At 32.9% G+C, this 19,447-nt stretch overlaps 1 protein-coding gene across 1 annotated transcript in view; it reads left to right on the top strand.

Annotated features, from left to right (window-relative positions):
* ZDHHC17 (zinc finger DHHC-type palmitoyltransferase 17) overlaps nt 1-19,447 on the top strand; it is a 94,056-nt gene that overhangs the window by 37,895 nt on the left and 36,714 nt on the right. The window contains exons 4-8 of the mRNA XM_057742412.1: nt 2,427-2,504; nt 3,100-3,244; nt 8,248-8,312; nt 8,953-9,115; nt 16,110-16,235. Coding sequence (XP_057598395.1) covers nt 2,427-2,504; nt 3,100-3,244; nt 8,248-8,312; nt 8,953-9,115; nt 16,110-16,235 — 577 coding nt within the window. The remainder of the gene's footprint in view (nt 1-2,426; nt 2,505-3,099; nt 3,245-8,247; nt 8,313-8,952; nt 9,116-16,109; nt 16,236-19,447) is intronic.

Raw genomic sequence — 19,447 nt, 5'->3', positions numbered from 1 at the left:
TTAGTTTTTAAAGTTTTTCTTCTCTGTATATTGTCTATTTATTTTGGGCTTCTGTTTATTTCAGTCTCCTTTCATATTTGAAGCTTTTCTCAATTATCTGGTCATGTTTGACTATTCATGTTTAGGAGAGACATAACAAAGCTGATTGGAAGTTGTGGGACTTAAAGAGTTTACAGCAGGAACCTCCCAAATGTCCCTTCAGCATGTAGACTTTTATTGCTACATTTCAGTGTCTCATATGTTTCTGTGATGTAATTGCTTGAGTCTCAAACTTCTCTGGTAAAGATGCACTGAACACACCTTTTGGCAAATACTGAGTGGTTGAATGTTAAAATCAACAGGAGCGTAAGAAGTTTAAAGACACTAGAATGAATTTGAACTTTAATAGAAGAGTTTGATTTATCACTATAATAATATTAAAAATTTGAGTAGTCACTTAAGATTACAGTGCACAAAGAAAACTAGTCTAGCCTTGTCAGCTGCTCGATTGCTTCCATGTCGCTAAAGTGCATATTGTGATGCTAAATAAATACTCGCTTCCAGTGAGAATATGAGTTAGAAAACAACAGTTTTTCAGCAACTTATATTGACTTCGAACCAGTGCCTTTGTTTACAGTCCAGCTTCTTATTACTTTCTTTTGAGGTAACTATTGGCTTTAATCCCTTAGCCTTTCTAGGGTTTTGTAACATTCTAGTTTGCTTCTTATTGGTATTCTCTGGAGACATTTGGGTTTTAGCTCTTTGCTAATGTTTGTTGCTATCTCTTGTTCATTGATATTCTCTTCTCAAAACCTAGGGATCATTAGTACCTGCAAGTACATTTCTTGATAATAACCTTCTTATAGTATTGCAAGGAGGCTTGAGTAAACTCAAGAATAAGAATTATATGATCTCAGATTTTTGTAGTTTGAACTAGTGTCTTAAAGCTACAACGAATGTCATGTTATAAAAATACAGTATTTTTCTTCCAGAAGTTTACAATGAAAAGGTGATAGAAGTTATTCTTCTTTAGCATGCAGAAAAAAGTTTCCCTATCCTTGTGAAAAAAAAAGTTGTACTTTAGAACTAGTTTGGAAATCACTCATTGCCATAGTCCTAGCAAGGACTATGTGAGTAAAAATGTGAGTAAAAATACCTCTCAGGGACACAGATACATTAACTATAGAGAAGGTAATAAAATTGCTTAAAAAAACCTTCCTAGTTGGAATTTTTAAGAAAATATTTCTTATCAAAGCTGTTCTTTGGCTGTGCTATACTTCTCTTTGGGCTCAAAAAATCATTTCCAATTATTACGTTAATGTCTACTGGGTACCTTAAGAGACATTTTAGGAGTATTTGAATGTTTGTGTTCAGTCTGTCTGATGTCTTGGACTGGACATATTTTAGTCTGGAAATATTTTAAGTTGCTTCAGACTGTTTGATATGATAGAGTGGAATTGGGCCCTTCAATGTATAAGGCTTTAAAATCACCAACTTAAATATATAAAGCAGAAAATTTCTGAATCAAGCTTGTATGTAAGTATGAATATATTAAATGTTTAGAACTATGAGCACTGAGTGAATGCATTAGTAATCTAAAGCAGTAATCACTTAGAACAGTTTAAGAACCTCAGTAATATACATATGTCAAACAGTTGCCATCAAATGCCTTGAAATCATTTGTATTCAAGATTCATTGCATTGATCAGTTCCAAAGTAAGCATTATATAAGCAGCCAGGTGCTATTCATTTCAGAGAATATCAAGATGTTATGACATTGGGGAATGAATTGGGAGATTGGGATACCAAATTGTACACTCTGAATATATGCAGTTTATTGTATGTTAACTGTATCTCAATATAAGTTCTTAAAAAAAAAGGTGACATTAACATAGTAAGCAATGAGGTTGCTCTTTTTAAAGCAACACAGCTTTAAAAGCATAACAAATAAGGCATCATAAAGAACCTTTATGTTATACTTTACAGTTTATAACTGTTTCACATGCATTGTTTCATTTAATCTATAGTAATCTTGTGAGGAAAGTTAAGGTGAGCTTAAGAAGGTGAGCTTCCACCCATGGTAGGCTAAGTGTCTGGCTTACTCTAGAACTGTTGTAATTCCAAAATTCTACCTGATGCTGCTCTAGGATCCAAATCTTTGTGGTTTTCTAACTGCCTTCTTTTTTTGTATGATTGTTTTTTAGCTTTGTTATTCTTTTTTGTAATTAAAAAAAATTATTTTCCTGTTACTTCTGGAACAAAAAAGAGTGATATGTTTCACATAAAATCTCCTAATATAGTTTAAAAACTCACAAAAGATTGTCAATTGTCAAAGGCATAAACTAGCATAGATTTAAAATGAAAAACATTTATTTCTTTATTTTTCATGTAATTTCTTAAAATTGAAAATGAAAGTTGTCATAATTATTTAAAATTTTCTCTTATAGATACTATATTTCGAAAGGTGCTATTGTGGATCAACTTGGAGGAGACCTAAATTCAACTCCATTGCACTGGGCCACAAGGTTTAAATTTACTTCTGGATTTTTTTTCCCCTTTGGTTCCTTTAGCAGTCCATAACTTAGCAACTTAAAAAAAAAAACGATACGCTGAATTGAATGGGAGAATTCATTACGCCAATAGATAATATCAATAATGTGCTAATGTACTGCCGTCCAGTGTTACCTACATTGGAAGCAAAGTTTATTGTCCAAAGTGTACTTAAGGAATTAGCCATGCTGGTATTAATGCAGTTAATTATAAGATGGGGTTAAACTTTGGAATACTTCTGCCGCCTATATGTTTACAATGAAAGAAGTGTCTAGTTCATGGGACAATTAAGGTCATATTGGAATAGGATTAATAGAATATAGTAACTATTTATTACATATTTAAAGAAATTATGAGTATCTATAAATTTTTAAAGACTGTTATACAAGTTAAGACTTAAGGACGTAAAATCCTAAATGTGTCTTGACATATACCTATTTTAAAATAACATAAAATAAGATTTGTGCAATCTTTTCCACCATCACACTATTTTTTTTTAAAAAGATCTTTCCAGAGTTTCTTGTTTGAGATAACTTTATATATTTAAGTATTTATTCTTTTATGTTTTAGACAAGGCCATCTATCTATGGTCGTGCAACTAATGAAATACGGTGCAGATCCTTCATTAATTGATGGAGAAGGATGTAGCTGTATTCATCTGGCTGCTCAGTTTGGACATACCTCAATTGTTGCTTATCTCATAGCAAAAGGACAGGTAAATCACAATGGGATAGATTTTATTCAGGTGTTCTTCATGTTTTAAATACCTAATACCATTGGTATTAACAGTCTAGTGATATTTAAATAGTACTTTCTGATGGGTGAGAATAAATAAATAAATATATAGTTAGTTTGATATTGAGCTGTTTAATGTAATTAACATAAAAATATGAAAACCACTTATGACCCAGATAATGATCCATTAAGTAGGGTTTTTATTTCCAGTGGTGAGAGAGGTGAATTCCAGAAAGTAGGGGAGAAAATTCAGGTATCTTTTTTTTTCACTTAATTGTGTCTTTTGAATATATCATCTGAATTCATTTAAACTTTTTTGAACATATTACTAGTTATTTTCTGTATTAAGTTCCTCTCAAGGGGGATGTAGTCTTTAAGTCATTTTCTGTTTCTGCTCTATAAAATACTGCTTCTTACATATCAGAACAATGCTCATGATTTAAGTGGTTCTTCCTGATTTCTCCTGAATATGTAGTAACTATAATCATATTAAATATTATCAGTTTATGTGTGCTGTGATTTTCTAATAACAAATGTATTTTGTTAAAAGTAATGTCACTCAGTTTTTCTTTCATGAGTTTTCTCTAGTTGTACTTAAACATTAGTTTTATAGCTAAGGATCTTATCATAAGAATAAGACATGATTTTCATTCAGTGCTATTAACATATATTTGTTATTTTAATTTAAAATATTAGATTTAGAATTTGAATAGTATTTATTTTATGAATCCTTTAAGGTAATTGCTTTTGGCAACGCCAATCAATGACAGTTGTGTGTTGTACACTATCGCTAGGGAAAAGAGGCATAGACTGGTTAAATTAATTGCTGAAAGGGGAAGTTTATTATCTATTACTGTGTTAACAGACTACCTCCTAAATCTGATGGTTTTTAGAATGTCACCAACCATTATATTTCACAATTCTCTGGGTGGACTGGGCTTGACTGGGTGATTCCTCTTGTGATAATGTTGGGGGCTGCAGTCATCTGGGGGTTCAGCTGGGCTGGAGAATGGCTAACTTGCATACCTTGTATCTTGATAGGAATGGCTAAAAGGCTGGGTTCAGTTCGGATGCTGGGCAGCTACGCCTCTCTCTTTTTCTCCGTGCAGCCTCAGAACTTCTCCTTCTCTACAATACCCCTCCATGTGGTCTCTCTAGCAGGGAAGCCAGACTTCTTACATGGTGGCTCAGAGCTCCCAAAAGAGCAAAAGCAGAAGCTGTCTGACTTCTTTAAGGTTTTGAACTGGCATAACAACATTTCTGCTCCATTTTGTCAGTTAAAGCAAGTAACAGGGCCAGCCCATGTTCCTTGTGGAAACATAAGGGTGTGAACACTGGGAGGGGAGATTTGGGGGGGGCCTTCTTTGGAGACCAGCTACCGCAGAGGATCATCTTGTTTCTCCCACTGTTTCCTCTAGACTGGGGATCGAAGCAGTAGATGGCGCTGTTGCACATGACATTGTCTTTAGTGGCCTTCTATATTGCAGATATAAGTTTACAATATATAGTCATTTTTTTTTCTTTCAGTTTTTAACTGGGTAGGAAAAGTGGTGTAAAGTTTTGACTCTTTTTGTTAGTTTTTTGATTTTGGAGTTTGGATGTTTCAGTAATTAACTCTGGCATAGAATGTAGGCTATAAAATTCTTAAAGGGCAGAGATTTTTATCACTACCTTTTTATGCAGTAAATGCATGGTGATGTTAATAAATGTCTGACAGATGATTACTTTTCTTTTTCATGAGTTCTTTTTCCTGCTTACAAAAGTAATACATACTTATTGTAAAATATTCAAACATAATAGAAGAGTGTGACTTAGAGAATGAAATCCCACCTCTTCTTTTACCTCCTTTCCCCTCTGAGATCACTTCCTTTAGCAGTTTAGTATATATTTTTCCAGAATTTTTTCAACGTGTGTGCTAAAATATTGTAAAAGAAAACCCCTCTAATGTGCATTACATTATACTTTAAATGGGTTCCAAAGCTCTCCTCTGGCCTATAGAACCATGTGTGATCTAGCCCTGGATACCTCTGATCTCATCTTCTCTCATCTACCCCTCACTCATTGCTTTAACCACATCTGTCTTCGTGCTGTTGGTTGAACAGCTTTGATAAGCTTTTGCCTTAGGGCCTTTGTACTTGCTCTTTTCTTCTGCTTGGTAATTCTTTCCTCAGTCACACAATTCTCTCCTTTTCTCTCTCACTTTAATCAGATGTTTCTCAATTTTTATTATTAGTTCTGATTGGTTCCCAATTATAAGTAGTAATAAAACTAGTGTATTTCTAATTTCTTTTTTCTCTTCCCTGTCTTACATTGACATTAGTCAATGATATTGTTTTTCTTAGTGTTAACTTTGTCCTGATAAACATAACTACATTTCTATTACTTGATTTTTCAGCTTTAAATAATATCCTTTGACTCATAGCATTAAAGGGTAGGCATTCATTATACTTTCTTTTCGGGCTTTTTCCACCCCCCACCCTCGTTTTTTGTTAACCTTATCAAATTTACATTCTTAGGGAATATAACATTTCCATTCAGTTTGTCATTCTGTTCTTCACAATTGTTTCATGTTAGTTATACTGTTAAATATGTTCAGTGCTCACTCCCAATTCTTTTGGATGATTTTCAGGAGAAAAGGGGGAAAATGCTAAGTAATGGAGCCCTGTTGATCATGGAATTCCCATAACCTTTTGATCTGGGCTTGTTAATTCTTCCTAATAGAGAATACTCATACGTCCAGGCTGAACTTGGAAAAGAAGTACCAAGTTTTAAACCCCAACCCAAAGAAAGAAAAGGTTGAATTTCATTTTTCTTTTAGTACTCTAGAGATGTGGCATAATTTTACATTTTTTATTTTACTTATTAATATTTTTAATACTGTCACTTTTTAAAAAGGATGTGAAAAGACAACTAAGAAGGAAGAAGAAACTTAAACATAAGAATTTACATGTTTGTTTTAATTGGACATCAAATTTAGTTGAGTTTTCTTGAAACTAGGGCAGTGAAGGAAGTAAAATAAGTGACAGTACTTAAGGAGATTTGTCATTTCTTTGGAGAAGATTTTTTTTAAAGATTTTTATTGGGAAAAAATCAATATGTATAATGTAAATATTGAGTGATGTGACATGAGATATTCCCAAGAACACGTAAATAAATTTAGAAATGGATTTGTTGTGATAAGGCATAACATTCAATTACAGTTTTCATGAGAGGGACTAAATCTAATGACATCTGGGGAAATGTGTTGTCACTTGTCAATGTAGTGGTTCTTGGCTTTTTTTCTGCCTCAGTGCATTTGAGTATTTGAGACATACTCCCATCAGTAAGAGTGGCTTACAGAGAACTACTGCATAGAGTTATGAAGTGTTTTATAGTGTACTCACTATAACTATGTCCTCTCTCTGCTGACTGGTAAATTAGATAACATAACTTAGATAAGATCTGCTGGTTTAATGTAATCCAGGAATGGGAGACAGGAAAGGGTAGAAGAGGAAACTTAATATTTATTGAATATACGTTATTCCATTTAATCATCACAGGAGTCTTATGAAGCCATTATTTGTATTCATGTTTGTAGGTGGGTAAGCTGAGGTTCAGAGAATTAAAGTAATTTTGCCAAGTTTATAGTTATTAAGTGGTGGAGCTAGGAATTCAAAATCATGTCTGTCTTATTCTGAAGCTGGTGCCTTTCCCAAGCCTAGAAGAGTAGATAGATAAAACATGTCTTTTCATTTAACAAAGGTTTTTGATTATCTACTCTTCTGGGCACTGAGAATACAAAGATGAATTTAAAATACTTTTGATCATCAAAGAAGTCCTATTCTAGTTAATGAGACAGATGCCTCAGGCATATAGGAGAATCAGTACAGATTGGAGTGGGTCAGGAGAAAGAATTTTAGGGACATGAAACTGATGGAATCCCTGATACATTAGCATGTCTTGAAAGGAAATTTAGGTAACTTGAGAAGGGTTAGGGTTGAATAGGTAGTGGTTTTAATTCTAATTTGCTAAAAAGAAAAAAAAAATAAGCAAAAGGGAGAAAAAATACAGTACCAAGGAAAGCAAAAGGTTGGGTAGGAGAGGAAAAGTAATCATGGTTTACTACATAACTTTGTTGAGAATAGTATTCATATATATTTATAATAATGTAAATATCAAATATTTGTAGAACCAGAATTACAATAGATCTCTTCAGATGAAAGAATAGGAAAGATACATATTTATGATGGGGCAGTGAGAAGAAAGAAAATTTGCCATTTTACGTATTGAGGATATGTAACATAATGCATATTTAGGATAATGCCTAAAACTGAAAAATCAAAAAGTAGCAATTCAGGTATCTTATTTTAAAGATGTGGAGGTAAAAACCAAAATAATGAGCTAAAAAAAGTGAAAATGGTGGGGAATAAGACAGAGGATTGCTTTATTACCTTGCTTTTTCACCCCAAACTTTGTAGAATTAGTTAATTCTAAAAATATTTACATGTAGTGACGTAGTGATAAAAAGCAAACTTTTTTGAATCTATTAAAATTTATTGAATTTATTCTTTGTTTTAAAATGCCTAGGAATGAACAGGGTATTATTATTTCCTCCTATCATGAATTAGTATAAATAAGTTTTTCAGAGACATACGTCATTTATTTATCCTTTGTGGGTGAAAGATCAAGAGTAGGTCAAGATCTTTAAATGAAAACACTGAAAGGCTGAGTGAAGCATCTTAAAAGGGAAAACTATAAATGGAAGTTAATTAAATATTCAGTGTATATTTAATATATGTCAATTAGATATTTATATCCACATTAATTAAAATATTTAGTGATAATAGTTTTATTTCAAAATTAAGAAAGTTTCATAAATCACCCTTGATTGAGTGGCGTTACTAGGTTGACTTCTCCTGTGATATGTAAATTATATTTTTCTAGGTCAATTTGGTAGGAACTTAGAAACTTTTACTGTCTGACTTTTTCTTTTTACTCTATCAGGATGTAGATATGATGGATCAGAATGGGATGACACCTTTAATGTGGGCAGCTTATAGAACACACAGGTATGTAACCATTATAAAGTACTTATTCAGATCATTTTCAGCATAGTAAAATGTAAAATAAGTGATGAGAAAAAGCAATTAATATTATGCTTACTAATATTTAAAATTCTTTTAATGAGTACATAGTATATAACATGAAATACCTTTTTGGTTATTTTGAGTCTGTATGTTTACCTTTATGTTGGTAATTGTAGTACGGTATTCTTCTTTTAACAATTTCCAAGAATGGAAGAAGATGTTACCTTCTTTTTAAAAAGTAACTCAGTTTTTTTGTGATTTGCATATTGGCAAGTTTAACATGTTAATAAGTTGCCTTAAATAATTTTTGGAACAATCTAGATTTAAGTTTAAAATTTTAATTGTTTATATAAATATTAATGACATTAATCCCTAGATGAAAAATAGTACATGTGAGGACCCAAGTATACTCTTGGAAGTAGTTTACATTATATGGTGTTACCTGTACTTAATACTTCATATTAAGAATGTTGTCTCATTACTCGTTATAAGGTTGTTGAAAATAGATTAGAATAGAAGTGTTCCAGGAGGGAATGCAACCACAGTCAGTTTAGTATCTGTAATGATTTCTATAATTGAAATTAGGGTTGTTGTTGTTGTTGTGTTTTTTTTTCCTTTTCAGTGTGGATCCAACTAGATTGCTTTTAACATTCAATGTTTCAGTTAACCTTGGTGACAAGTATCACAAAAACACTGCTCTGCATTGGGCAGTACTAGCAGGGAACACCACAGTCATTAGTCTTCTTCTGGAAGCTGGAGCTAATGTTGATGCCCAGAACATTAAGGTAAAAATAGCCTGTGTTGATTGTGCTTTGTGAAATGTGGTTACCAGGATGGGAATTCTTTAATAAAACATAGGTTTTTTTTAAAAGACTTTCAAAGATGGAAGAAACTTATTTAAGCTCATCCCTTTGCTTCCATGCAAGAGTTTGTTTTGAAAGACTGATTTATTTACTTTCATCTTTTAGTATTGAAGTAATTTTCAGATTTTGGTGACTTTTTCATTAATGAATTCTTACTGACTTTTGGAAATCAAATTATATAATCTTTATTTTTACAGCTAAATAAATAGTTTTCTGGTTTCTTTAAGAAGATCATTGCAGTGAATCACAAGTTTATAGCACAAGTATGCATAATAGCTTTTAGTAATTTTTTGACTTGGTCACTGATTGTCTTATTTTTTTAAATGTCAGGGCCTTTAAATTTGATAATCACCTTTATGATGTTTATAGGAGAACTCATCTCCCCAAAATGCTGGGGAAAAGTCTACCAAAAAAGTATACAAAATTATCTAAGAGAAAAGCACAATTAACATTTACACTCTGAGCATTTAGAACTTTATAGGCATTTTTTGAATACATGCAAGAAAATTCTGCTGGTAGTCTTAAATTTTGGTTAACCATTATCATGTGTAAAGCTTCAGGATCCACCATGTCCTAAAGCAGCAGGCTCTTTTTGTGAAATGACTTTGAAGTTTTAAGCATCATCTTTTAATGATGTGCACTCATAAATAACTCTGTGCCCAGTGACGAATGCTCTTTAACTTTGACTATAAACCATAGTATTTTCTCAGTCATGCTTAAACGTTTAAGGAATATGTGCTAACTAAACATGAAAGGGGTTCGAGTCATATAATAATCTCAAATGGCAATCAAAAAGTAGGTTATCTCCTGCTGGGTCAGGGCATCTTTTTATGTTGCGATGAATAGTTCTTCCTCTATTTGATTACTCTAAGAAGAGAAGGTTAAACTACTAAAATAAAACAGCTTAGACTAATTTGCTTACAATTATAACCAATTTTTAGAAATGAGTCTAATTAAAAATATTTAGTTAAAAGTAAATGTCAAATATCTCATTGGAAACTGTAAGAAATTGAGAAACCCATGTATTCTCTCTTTCTTTTTTTACATTTCAAGTCTTCTTGTCTCTACCCAAAGTGATCAGAATGGTCTAGTATGTGCTAGTAAATGTATGGAAAGAGGAAAGTGAACTTACCATAGTGCCTGACATGTGATGGGCACTCTAAGTATTTGTTGACCCAGTGAAGTTTGTGTAGACAAATTTGAGCTTTACTTCTAAGGTAGTTTTCATGACTGTGCTAGCATACCTCTCTGCCACTACTGAAATCATAGAGAGAATTTTTTGCTTTTCCAAATATTTTTAAATGGGAAGTTTTGAAAAGTTCATAATACTGTGATTAGTAACTTAGACTGACCCCAAGGCCCAAAGGATAAGAAAGGAGTTTGACTAAACCTGACCAGTATCCCCATGAGAAAAAATTAATGAGATGACCTTATGTTTTGTTATCTGAATTGTGTTGTTTTTCTTCTCTTAGCTACTGGATAGCTATTCCTAAAGTAAGTCATGCCCCAGGAATACATTTCCAGTATTTAGTGTTATATTTTTGAAAAAATAGGACCAATTTCACTATGGCAAATAGTGCATCTCCATAGACTTTTCCAAGAGTCATATAAATATATTGAAAGTACAGTAGTACCAAAGAATTATGACAAGATGACTACACAGTTTTGGAATTTGAAACTAGTAGTGTATATTGTCAGAGCATTTAAAAATATCTTTCTTACTATATAAAATTTTAGGTAACTTCTCTTCAGTCATGAACTTTAATTATTTGAGATGTGGTTTGTAAGTTTAATGTCTTTTCAGCTTGCACTCCACATTGACTATTGTATAAACTTTTGATTAGTCTTAGTGAAAGGAATAATGTGTAATGAATTTCAACAGAAAGGTAATGGTAACAATAGAGGTAGTTGAAATGATTTAAATGGTTCAGACCTTGCATTTTTAGTGTTTTATAGGGTCAGCCACATAAATTATTTGGTACCAAGATGGAATTAAACTGGAATGTAGCTTCCTTAACTAGTATAGTTCATGTGACTACCTTCCAGAGTCTATCATGTCAAATAATTGAGCTAATTATTATACCTATAGAACTTTTACTTAAATTCATCTATTTTTCTTTATTAATGTTTTAATTTTATCTGACACATATCATCAAGGTTGGCCATGGACAAAAAGAAGTTATTTTAAGTGTAATTCCTTGGTAGCTCCTGGAGTAGCATTTTTTTTTTTCCATTTATTACTTTTTTTGGGGGGGTACACCAAGTTCAATCATCTGTTTTTATACAGACATCCTCGTATTCCCTCCCTCCCTCGACTCCCCCCCCACCATCCCTCGAGTCCCCCCCATCCTCCCCCTCCCAGTCCTCTAAGGCATCTTCCATCCTCGAGTTTCTCTCGCTTCGTCTCAGCTTCCCCTTCACCCCCCGCCCCCTCCCAAACCTCGAGTTCTCCAGTCCATTCTCTACACATGCGTCCTTATTCTTGTCACTGAGTTCATCATGTATTGAGGTATAATTAGTATATTACATTATACAACTTTCAGGTGTACAACATAATTATTTGACACCTGTACACATTGCAGAATGACCAACAAATCCAGTCAATATCCATCACTATACACAGCCACAAAATTTTCTTTTTTCTTGTGATGTGAACCCTAAAGATTTACTCTCAGTAGCTTCTGAATATGCGCTATAGTATTACTAATTATAGTTGCCATGCTGTACATTATATCCTTGTGACTTATTTATTTTAGAACTGGAAATTTGTATCTTTGATGCCCTTCACTAATGTCCCCCACTTCCTGCACTGCCTACCTCTGGCAGTCACCAATCTGTTCTCTGTATCTGTGAGCTTGGGTTTTGTTGTTGTTGTTGTATTGTTTGTTTTTTTTTTAGATTCCACATATAAGTGATATCATGTAGTATTTGTCTCTCCCTGTTTGACTTATTTGGAGTGACATTGTTTTTAAAGGAAATAAAGTCTAAGGAGTTGCTTTAGTTGCTCAGTCAACATTTATACTTTCAGAGTGAAAATAATCTTTTTTAACCACACTGGTGAAAAAGTAGATTTTTGTTTAAAAATGTACTTTTAATGTAATTAAAAGGATGAAATAAGTATCAAATACCTTTTCTACTGGAATCTGGCATTCCTAATATTCTGAAGTCTAGTCAGTCACCTTCTAGTGAAAACCATTCATTCATTCAACAATTTTTGTTTAATGCTGGGGAGTCAGTGTTTAAGATAGATGAAGTCCGTATTGTCTTAGAACTTACACTGTATTGAGGAAATAGACAATAAGTAAATTAAAAACATACACAGAGGCAAATGTGGTCATGATGAGAGTTAAAGGGGCCACATCAGGTGAGAGTGATTAGTGAATGCCTCTGAGATGACATTTGCTTTGAGACTTGCCTGATAAGGGATCAGTTATGCAAAGATATATGGGAAAATACTTTCTGTGTAGAGGAGTCTGCAAGTGCAAGCCCCACGGCCAGGAATAAGCTTGCCACATTAGAGGTACAGAAATGACAGCTTTGACCAAGCAGTGAGACACTGAGAGAGACAGATACAAGGCCATGATAAGGAACTTTAATTGTATTCTCAGTCATGAAAAATAGTTGGAAGGATTTATGTAGAATGGTTATTTAATCTTGGTGTTCTAAATATTTTTTTAAAAATTACTTTGGTATTTGGAGAATGTATTGAAGAATTAAGAAAATGGAAGGGATGGATGAATATCAGATAGGCTTTTATAATAAATCAGGCAAGTGATGATTAGTTTAGTCTATGATTGTAGGAGTAGTGATGGAGAGAAAAGAATGGATTTGGAAATGATAGTTTAGAGTAGAAAAGAAAAGGTCTATTAGAAATGAGGGTAATAGAAAAAACACATCGATGATTTAAGGTTTGGTTCGTGAAGATGGAAGGAAACAGACTTTTTTAGGGGTGAAGGCAATAGGAATTGATTCTGTTTTAGCCATATATAGTTTGAGGTGGTGCATTTTAGCTATGTGGAATGTCAAGTTAATTAAGTAAACTTAATTTTGAAAGTGAAAAATTCATTAATAAAAAAAAACTAAATTGTCCTGGAACTTGACAGATAAAGTTGTTTCATAGCTGTGTATTTTTCCATTTTTTTAAGTCTTAAGAAAGTCTGGTTGATAATCATGAATTGTACCAAGATGGAGCCTGTAAATCTGGATATGGCTTTAATAGCTAGTAAAAGTTACATTCTTCAAAGAATATGAAAAATTATACTTTATGTTACAATATTTAACTATTGATTGACCCTATTTCTTCTAAAATAGCTATTTCCTGAATAAAATTAAGCTTAAGTTTCTTAGAAATCTGTCTTTATATTAATTAGATATTTATTCTTGTAAATTAGTTATTTGAGTAAGGGATTCTTACTCAAATTTATAATACATATTTTGTATATAAACAATGGTTCTTTTATTAAAATAACTTATTTTGGAGACAATATTAAATGATAGGTAACTTTAAAATGATGACTTTGATCCTTAGAAAGATTAGGAATGGCCATATACCCTCAATTAGAGGTTCTTAGTCTGAGACCCACACCAGTGGATTTTGGTTAGGGGGTGGGTCCATGGACCCCTAAAATTATTATAAATAAAGTATCAGCACTTTTCTGGGGAGAGAGTCAATGGCTTTCATCAGACATGACTTAAAAGAGTTTTAAAAACCATGGGCATAGACACTGGTTACATAAAATAAATTCAAATCTTCTGAAGTAACAACAATGAGGGGTGGGGGAAGTGATTTGGGATACTGACTTCAAGAAAAATGACCTATGCAGTAATCCCTTTTCATGGTAGCATCTCATTTGTGAATTTAAACAATGTATTTCACCCCTCTTGTGCATGTTTTTGGTTGATAGATTTAGGTGAATTGAGTTTGGGGAGGGCAGTTAATCTGAGTGCTGCCTATGCATTTATGATTTTTTCTTCCTCAAATTATCAAATGATACAATTTTTAGCTTGTGCAAAATGTAAAATTACTGATCTTTGTTAATATATTGAAAGACTCTTACATGGTTTCTTGAAAAGAGGTAAGAAACTATTTTCAGAAAATAGTTTTCATTACCTCTTAAGTACCTGACCTAGATGGTCTCCAAGGAAGATTTTTCCTTAGTTTTAGTAATGAAATTCAACCTCGCTTAGGCAAAAAGTGATCTTCTGCCCTCCACCTTTCGTAATGTTTATCTTACCAAAACCCCAGAAGAATTTCTTTTATTACCAGTTACTTACATAGTCTATAAATACTCCATGATTCTTATTATTGCTGCTGTTATTATCATTTACTATTTTGGCTAACACATGGAGTGTTCAAATATAGACTTGACTTGGAACTCTGGTTTTAGTATAATTCTTTAAATTAATTGCTTGTTTATTTTACCAGCTGAATAAAAGAACTGTACAAAAGTAGTCAGATTACTAGAGGAGTAGTTGAAAGATTTCTTAAAGCTCCCTCCATCTTTTTATCTAGGCAATCCTTAGGTGTCACATGGCCCTCTAGTGGAAGGGATGCTCAGCTGGACCGAGGCAACTGCAGAATATTCTCTGGGCGTTGTTACCCAAGGGATTGCTTTTATTCAGGTAATCTTTTAGTTTGGATTAATTAGCTGGTTCTGACAACCTAGGTGATAGATAGAATTTTGGAATAGGTAAGGAGATATTTTAAAGGAAATATCCCCTGTTTGTGAAAGACTCACCTAGATTAGCCCATTTCTTACTAAATACTATTGATCTTTTAATTAAAGGATTGGTTAGGCTCTTTGTTTTTATTGTTGTGTTGTTTTTGTTGTTGCTGTTGGTGGTAGTGGTGTGTTTATTTTGTTATTTGGTTCTTTTTATTTTTCAGTGTTTTTTTTTTTTAATTAAATAAACTGTACTCCGTACTTCAGTAATAATTATCCCTCATAAGTAGGGCACCCAAGGCTCCTTATTTCTTTATTTTCATTCAGTTTTTAAAAATAAAATTTCAATTTTTTTTCTTTTTTTATAGTAATTTTGAATATTCATACATAGTTCTTGAAATTTTGGTAAACAAAATCTTAATTTAACTTTTCTATTTAAGGAAGTAAAGAGTGGAGAATATTAAATAGAATAAAAATGTAGGTATCTAACTTGCAAAAGAAGAAATAAGATTTTAGATTAATAAAGGCAAGAAGAAGCATAGATCTAGAATTGGAGACACTCATTTCTTGTTTCTTACTTCCTTAAAACTTACTTCCTTTTAGTTCTGTTATACTCCTTGGCATTCTTTTTCTTGTGATTAAAGGGAGCTACAAGTCTATAATGTGAGTTTAACTATTTTTTGTTACTACCCTTGTTCTCTTTGGAAATTTCTGGATAGGTGAATGAATTTAACATGATCAAGAATATCAACATAACAGTAGTAGAAGTGGAAGCTGACTTTTCTTTTTCTTCCCTGTTCTCTTCTTCAGACTTCTTTCATCACTGAAATTAAACTGAGAGATTTCTGGCAGTTTGGTATTATAGCAAGATGGTTTGCAGCAATAACTATTAGTAGTGAAACCCTTAAAGAATATGAAATAAGTGGATAAAGTTAGTGATAGGCTCTGATCCAGCAGGTGCTAAAATACCTACTTTTTGATTACTCTAAGTTAAAATGCAAGCAGAAATAGAATCTGTAGAATAAGGTGTGTAAATACATTTTCTGATTGTACTTTGAATGGGAAAGCATAAACAATATATGATTTAGAGTCTTTTAGTAATTGACTTTGCCAAATGTAAAAACAATGTTAATGAACTAATACTGCAGTCAATTTATTTTTGTGGAAGTGCTTTAAAAGTTAGTAACCAAAATATTGTGCTTCTTCTTTTCTTTTTTTTTAAACATGTGAATTTCTTCTGCCTGTATTATCAGGGCGAATCAGCACTTGATTTGGCAAAGCAGAGAAAAAATGTGTGGATGATCAACCATTTGCAAGAGGCAAGGCAAGCGAAGGGCTATGACAATCCATCTTTCCTTAGAAAGCTGAAAGCTGATAAGGTAAATTCGTGACTGGTGATTTTCAGTACATGGTCTTTTTAAGTAAGATTCATCAGCATTGTTTCTTAGCAGGAGTATTTACATTTACTGCCTTTAATCTTGGCATCGGCCTGTGTAATCTTTAAAATATTATTTCACCCAGGTAAATAAAGGTAGATACCAAAGTTTAAGGAGGATTGGGTGTATGTGAAATTGTTTAGATTTCTGTAGACAACTAACATAAACTTTAATTCGTTAATTCAGCTGGCCTTTGTTAAGTAATAGAGAGATAATAAAAGTTTTTCCTGTTTAGGTATTTTTTTAGTGTAGTAATAAATTGTGAAAAATTTTAGTTCTGATATATGTATCTTTTTAAACTACCCACAATTCTAGCTATAATTAATTTTAGCTTTCCATTCTTTTGTAGTATGTTGTAACTTTTATTAGAGAAACTTCTATTATTCACTTCTCTATAGAAAGCTTATTTTAGATCTTCCATAAAACCTTCAATTTTAAACTGTGTGACTGTTGGCTCCGTTGCCTGATCGTATGATTTCAAAACTAAGAACATTTTCCCAAAAGAGGGGTCTGTATTCCTTAAAAATTTATTTCCTTAAAAGGAAAAATTAGCTGACTGACAGGTTTTTTTATATACCTAAATAGCTGACAAGATATTTGCTAACTTGTCTGTAATCACAACTTGAATGGCATTAAGCCTTGGATATCATATATGTTTTATTCAGGCTGTTCTAGTGATAATACTGTTTGTATAAAGTTAACATTGGTCTGTCTGTTACCAGAACAAAATAAGTTTTGAATGAAGGGAAACAGACTTGAGAGCATGCCTCATTTATTTTTAGGAGTTCAGAATTCCTTTAGGAGCTGAAAAGTCCGCTGGTCCATTACTTAGACTTCAGAAGAGTTAGATTTGTAGTTTATAAACTTGCCTATTTTCAGCCGTATATTTGAGACTGAGGAGCAGTTTTTGCATCTCATGTCAACTTTTCATTTCACTATTAGATGTGAAATGAAACATAGTTAATTATTTACTTTGATGTTCTCTGTCCTCTAAAATTTCGAATAGTTTTGCTCAACAGAGAAAAAATGGCTAATTTCTCATAATAACGGCTACTAATTAAAATATCTTTTATTACTCTGGAAAGTCCCATTATCTTCATACTTTCATTTTGCTTAGTGTAAATATGCTAAAGGGTATTTTTTTTATGTATTGTCAGATGAAAATGACTTTGTAAATTCTACATGTTTATTAACATATAAAGTTATTTGTTATGGCAGTAATGAACTATGTATCAGGGTTATGTGTTTGGATATGGTTTCTTTTAAAAAGAGAGCCTCATTAAAAAGTTTAGCACAATTTTATTAACATCTGTGTATAATATTGTGATCAGTTCAGAAGTTGCATATTCCTGGTTTCTGAGTTTTGTTTTTTGTGTTCGTAGCTTTAAATATATTATGCATTTTAAAAAGGTCAGTAGATAAAAATAGGTGATGGTTTGGGTCTTTGTGAAATTAAGTATTTGTATTCGTGTAGACTATTCTCTTTCCATCTCATGTTAGAAAAATTTAAATTATGAAAATGACTTGATTTGCTAGTCTGTGAAGTATGTTCTGTATTTAAAACTAAACAAGAAAACACCCAGGACTCAATAGCTTTTTACTAAAAATAAGTCATCCCCAGAAGAAAAATAATAATTTTTGGACAGTGATAGTAGATAGATACGAAAGGAATCTTGATTTTAGAAAACTATTTTAAAAGCTGTTTGATTTTTAACGTTAGAAGATTTTAGGCAGTTTTATGGTTAAATAAGTGTTACTTGCTTATTAATGAGTTAGAAGGAAATCTCTAAATTAGTATTTCCCAGCATTTGAAAACCTTATGTTAATAGTGGAAATCTCACATGTATTACTCTTTAATGTTGTTTATTTGTTATGTGAGAATAAATCTGGGAAGATGGAATAGATGTATTTTTCCCTATTCCTTCCTGCCAAGTACAACTAAAAAACCTGAACATTATGTACAAAACAAATATAGGAAGACTGAAGATGGAAAGAAGAAGGCAGGAAGCTAAGGATCCAAAGAATGACATGGTGGCAAGTTCCCTGCATTTTCTTTTTTTGCCTCATATTTCCCAGAAGAGGAACTGACAAAGCCAACAACTCAGAATCATGAATGGGTACAGAAAAAAACTCCCCCAAAAGCCTGCTCTTTAACCAAAGGACCACAAAAGAGGCAGCCTATTTAGCAAGATAGAAACTTTTAGAAAATGGCTTTCTACTACAGCCAAACACAACAGAAAACACTGTGGCCCCACCCTGACTCACACCAGCACAGGCCTAGACTTCTGCCCTTATCAGGCTGTAATGATGTGCCCCAGCTTCTCTCCTGGGGTGGTGTCAGGGAGGGTAGTAGAGAGTTGGGACTTTCACCCCCACTGGCTATTAATGAGGTCCCATCCCCTACTGTATCAGTGGAGACCGCATAGGAAACAGTAGAGGCACTCCTAACCATCCCAGCCAAGGAGGTACCAGTAGAGGTATAGTGGGAAGCTGAAAGTCCCACCTTTGGCCGTCAGTAATGAGGAAACCCCTCCTCAGGTGTCAGTGAAGGCCCACTTGGGATCCTGGACTTTCATTTTACCTGCCAGTAATGAGAAGGTGTCTCACTTCCCTCCCCTTGCCTACATCAGAGGAATCCATATAAAAGAAAAGGTTTATATAAGACCCAGTGCCTCATAATACCCAAAATGTCTAGGTTTCAAACAAAAATCGCTCATCAAACCAAGAATTGAGAAGATCTGACTGAATGAAAAGAGGCTGAGTAGATGCCAATGTTAGAATTATCTGACAAAAGATTGTAAAACAATCATCATAAAAAGCCTTCAGTGAATACTTATGAACATGCTTGAAACAACTGAAAAACAGAGGCTCAGCAAAGAAGTAGAAATATAGAAATAGAATATAAAGAAGCACCAAATGGAAATTTTAAAACTGAAAATTACAGTAACCAAAATAAAAGTCAGTGGATGAGCTCAACAGTAGAAGAGAGGAGACAGAGTAAAGAATCAGTGACTTTGAAGATAGACAATAAAAATTACCTGGTTTCAACAACAAAGGGCAATAAACTGAGAAAAACAAACAAACAAAAGAACAGAACCTTAGGGACCTGTGGTTATAACAGAATATCTAACATTGATGTGATTGGAGTCCCATAA

This window comes from Hippopotamus amphibius, chromosome 7 (genome assembly GCF_030028045.1).
Source record: "Hippopotamus amphibius kiboko isolate mHipAmp2 chromosome 7, mHipAmp2.hap2, whole genome shotgun sequence".
In the NCBI taxonomy this organism is placed as follows: Eukaryota; Metazoa; Chordata; class Mammalia; order Artiodactyla; family Hippopotamidae; genus Hippopotamus; species Hippopotamus amphibius.
This window is presented reverse-complemented; position numbering and strand designations above follow the sequence as displayed.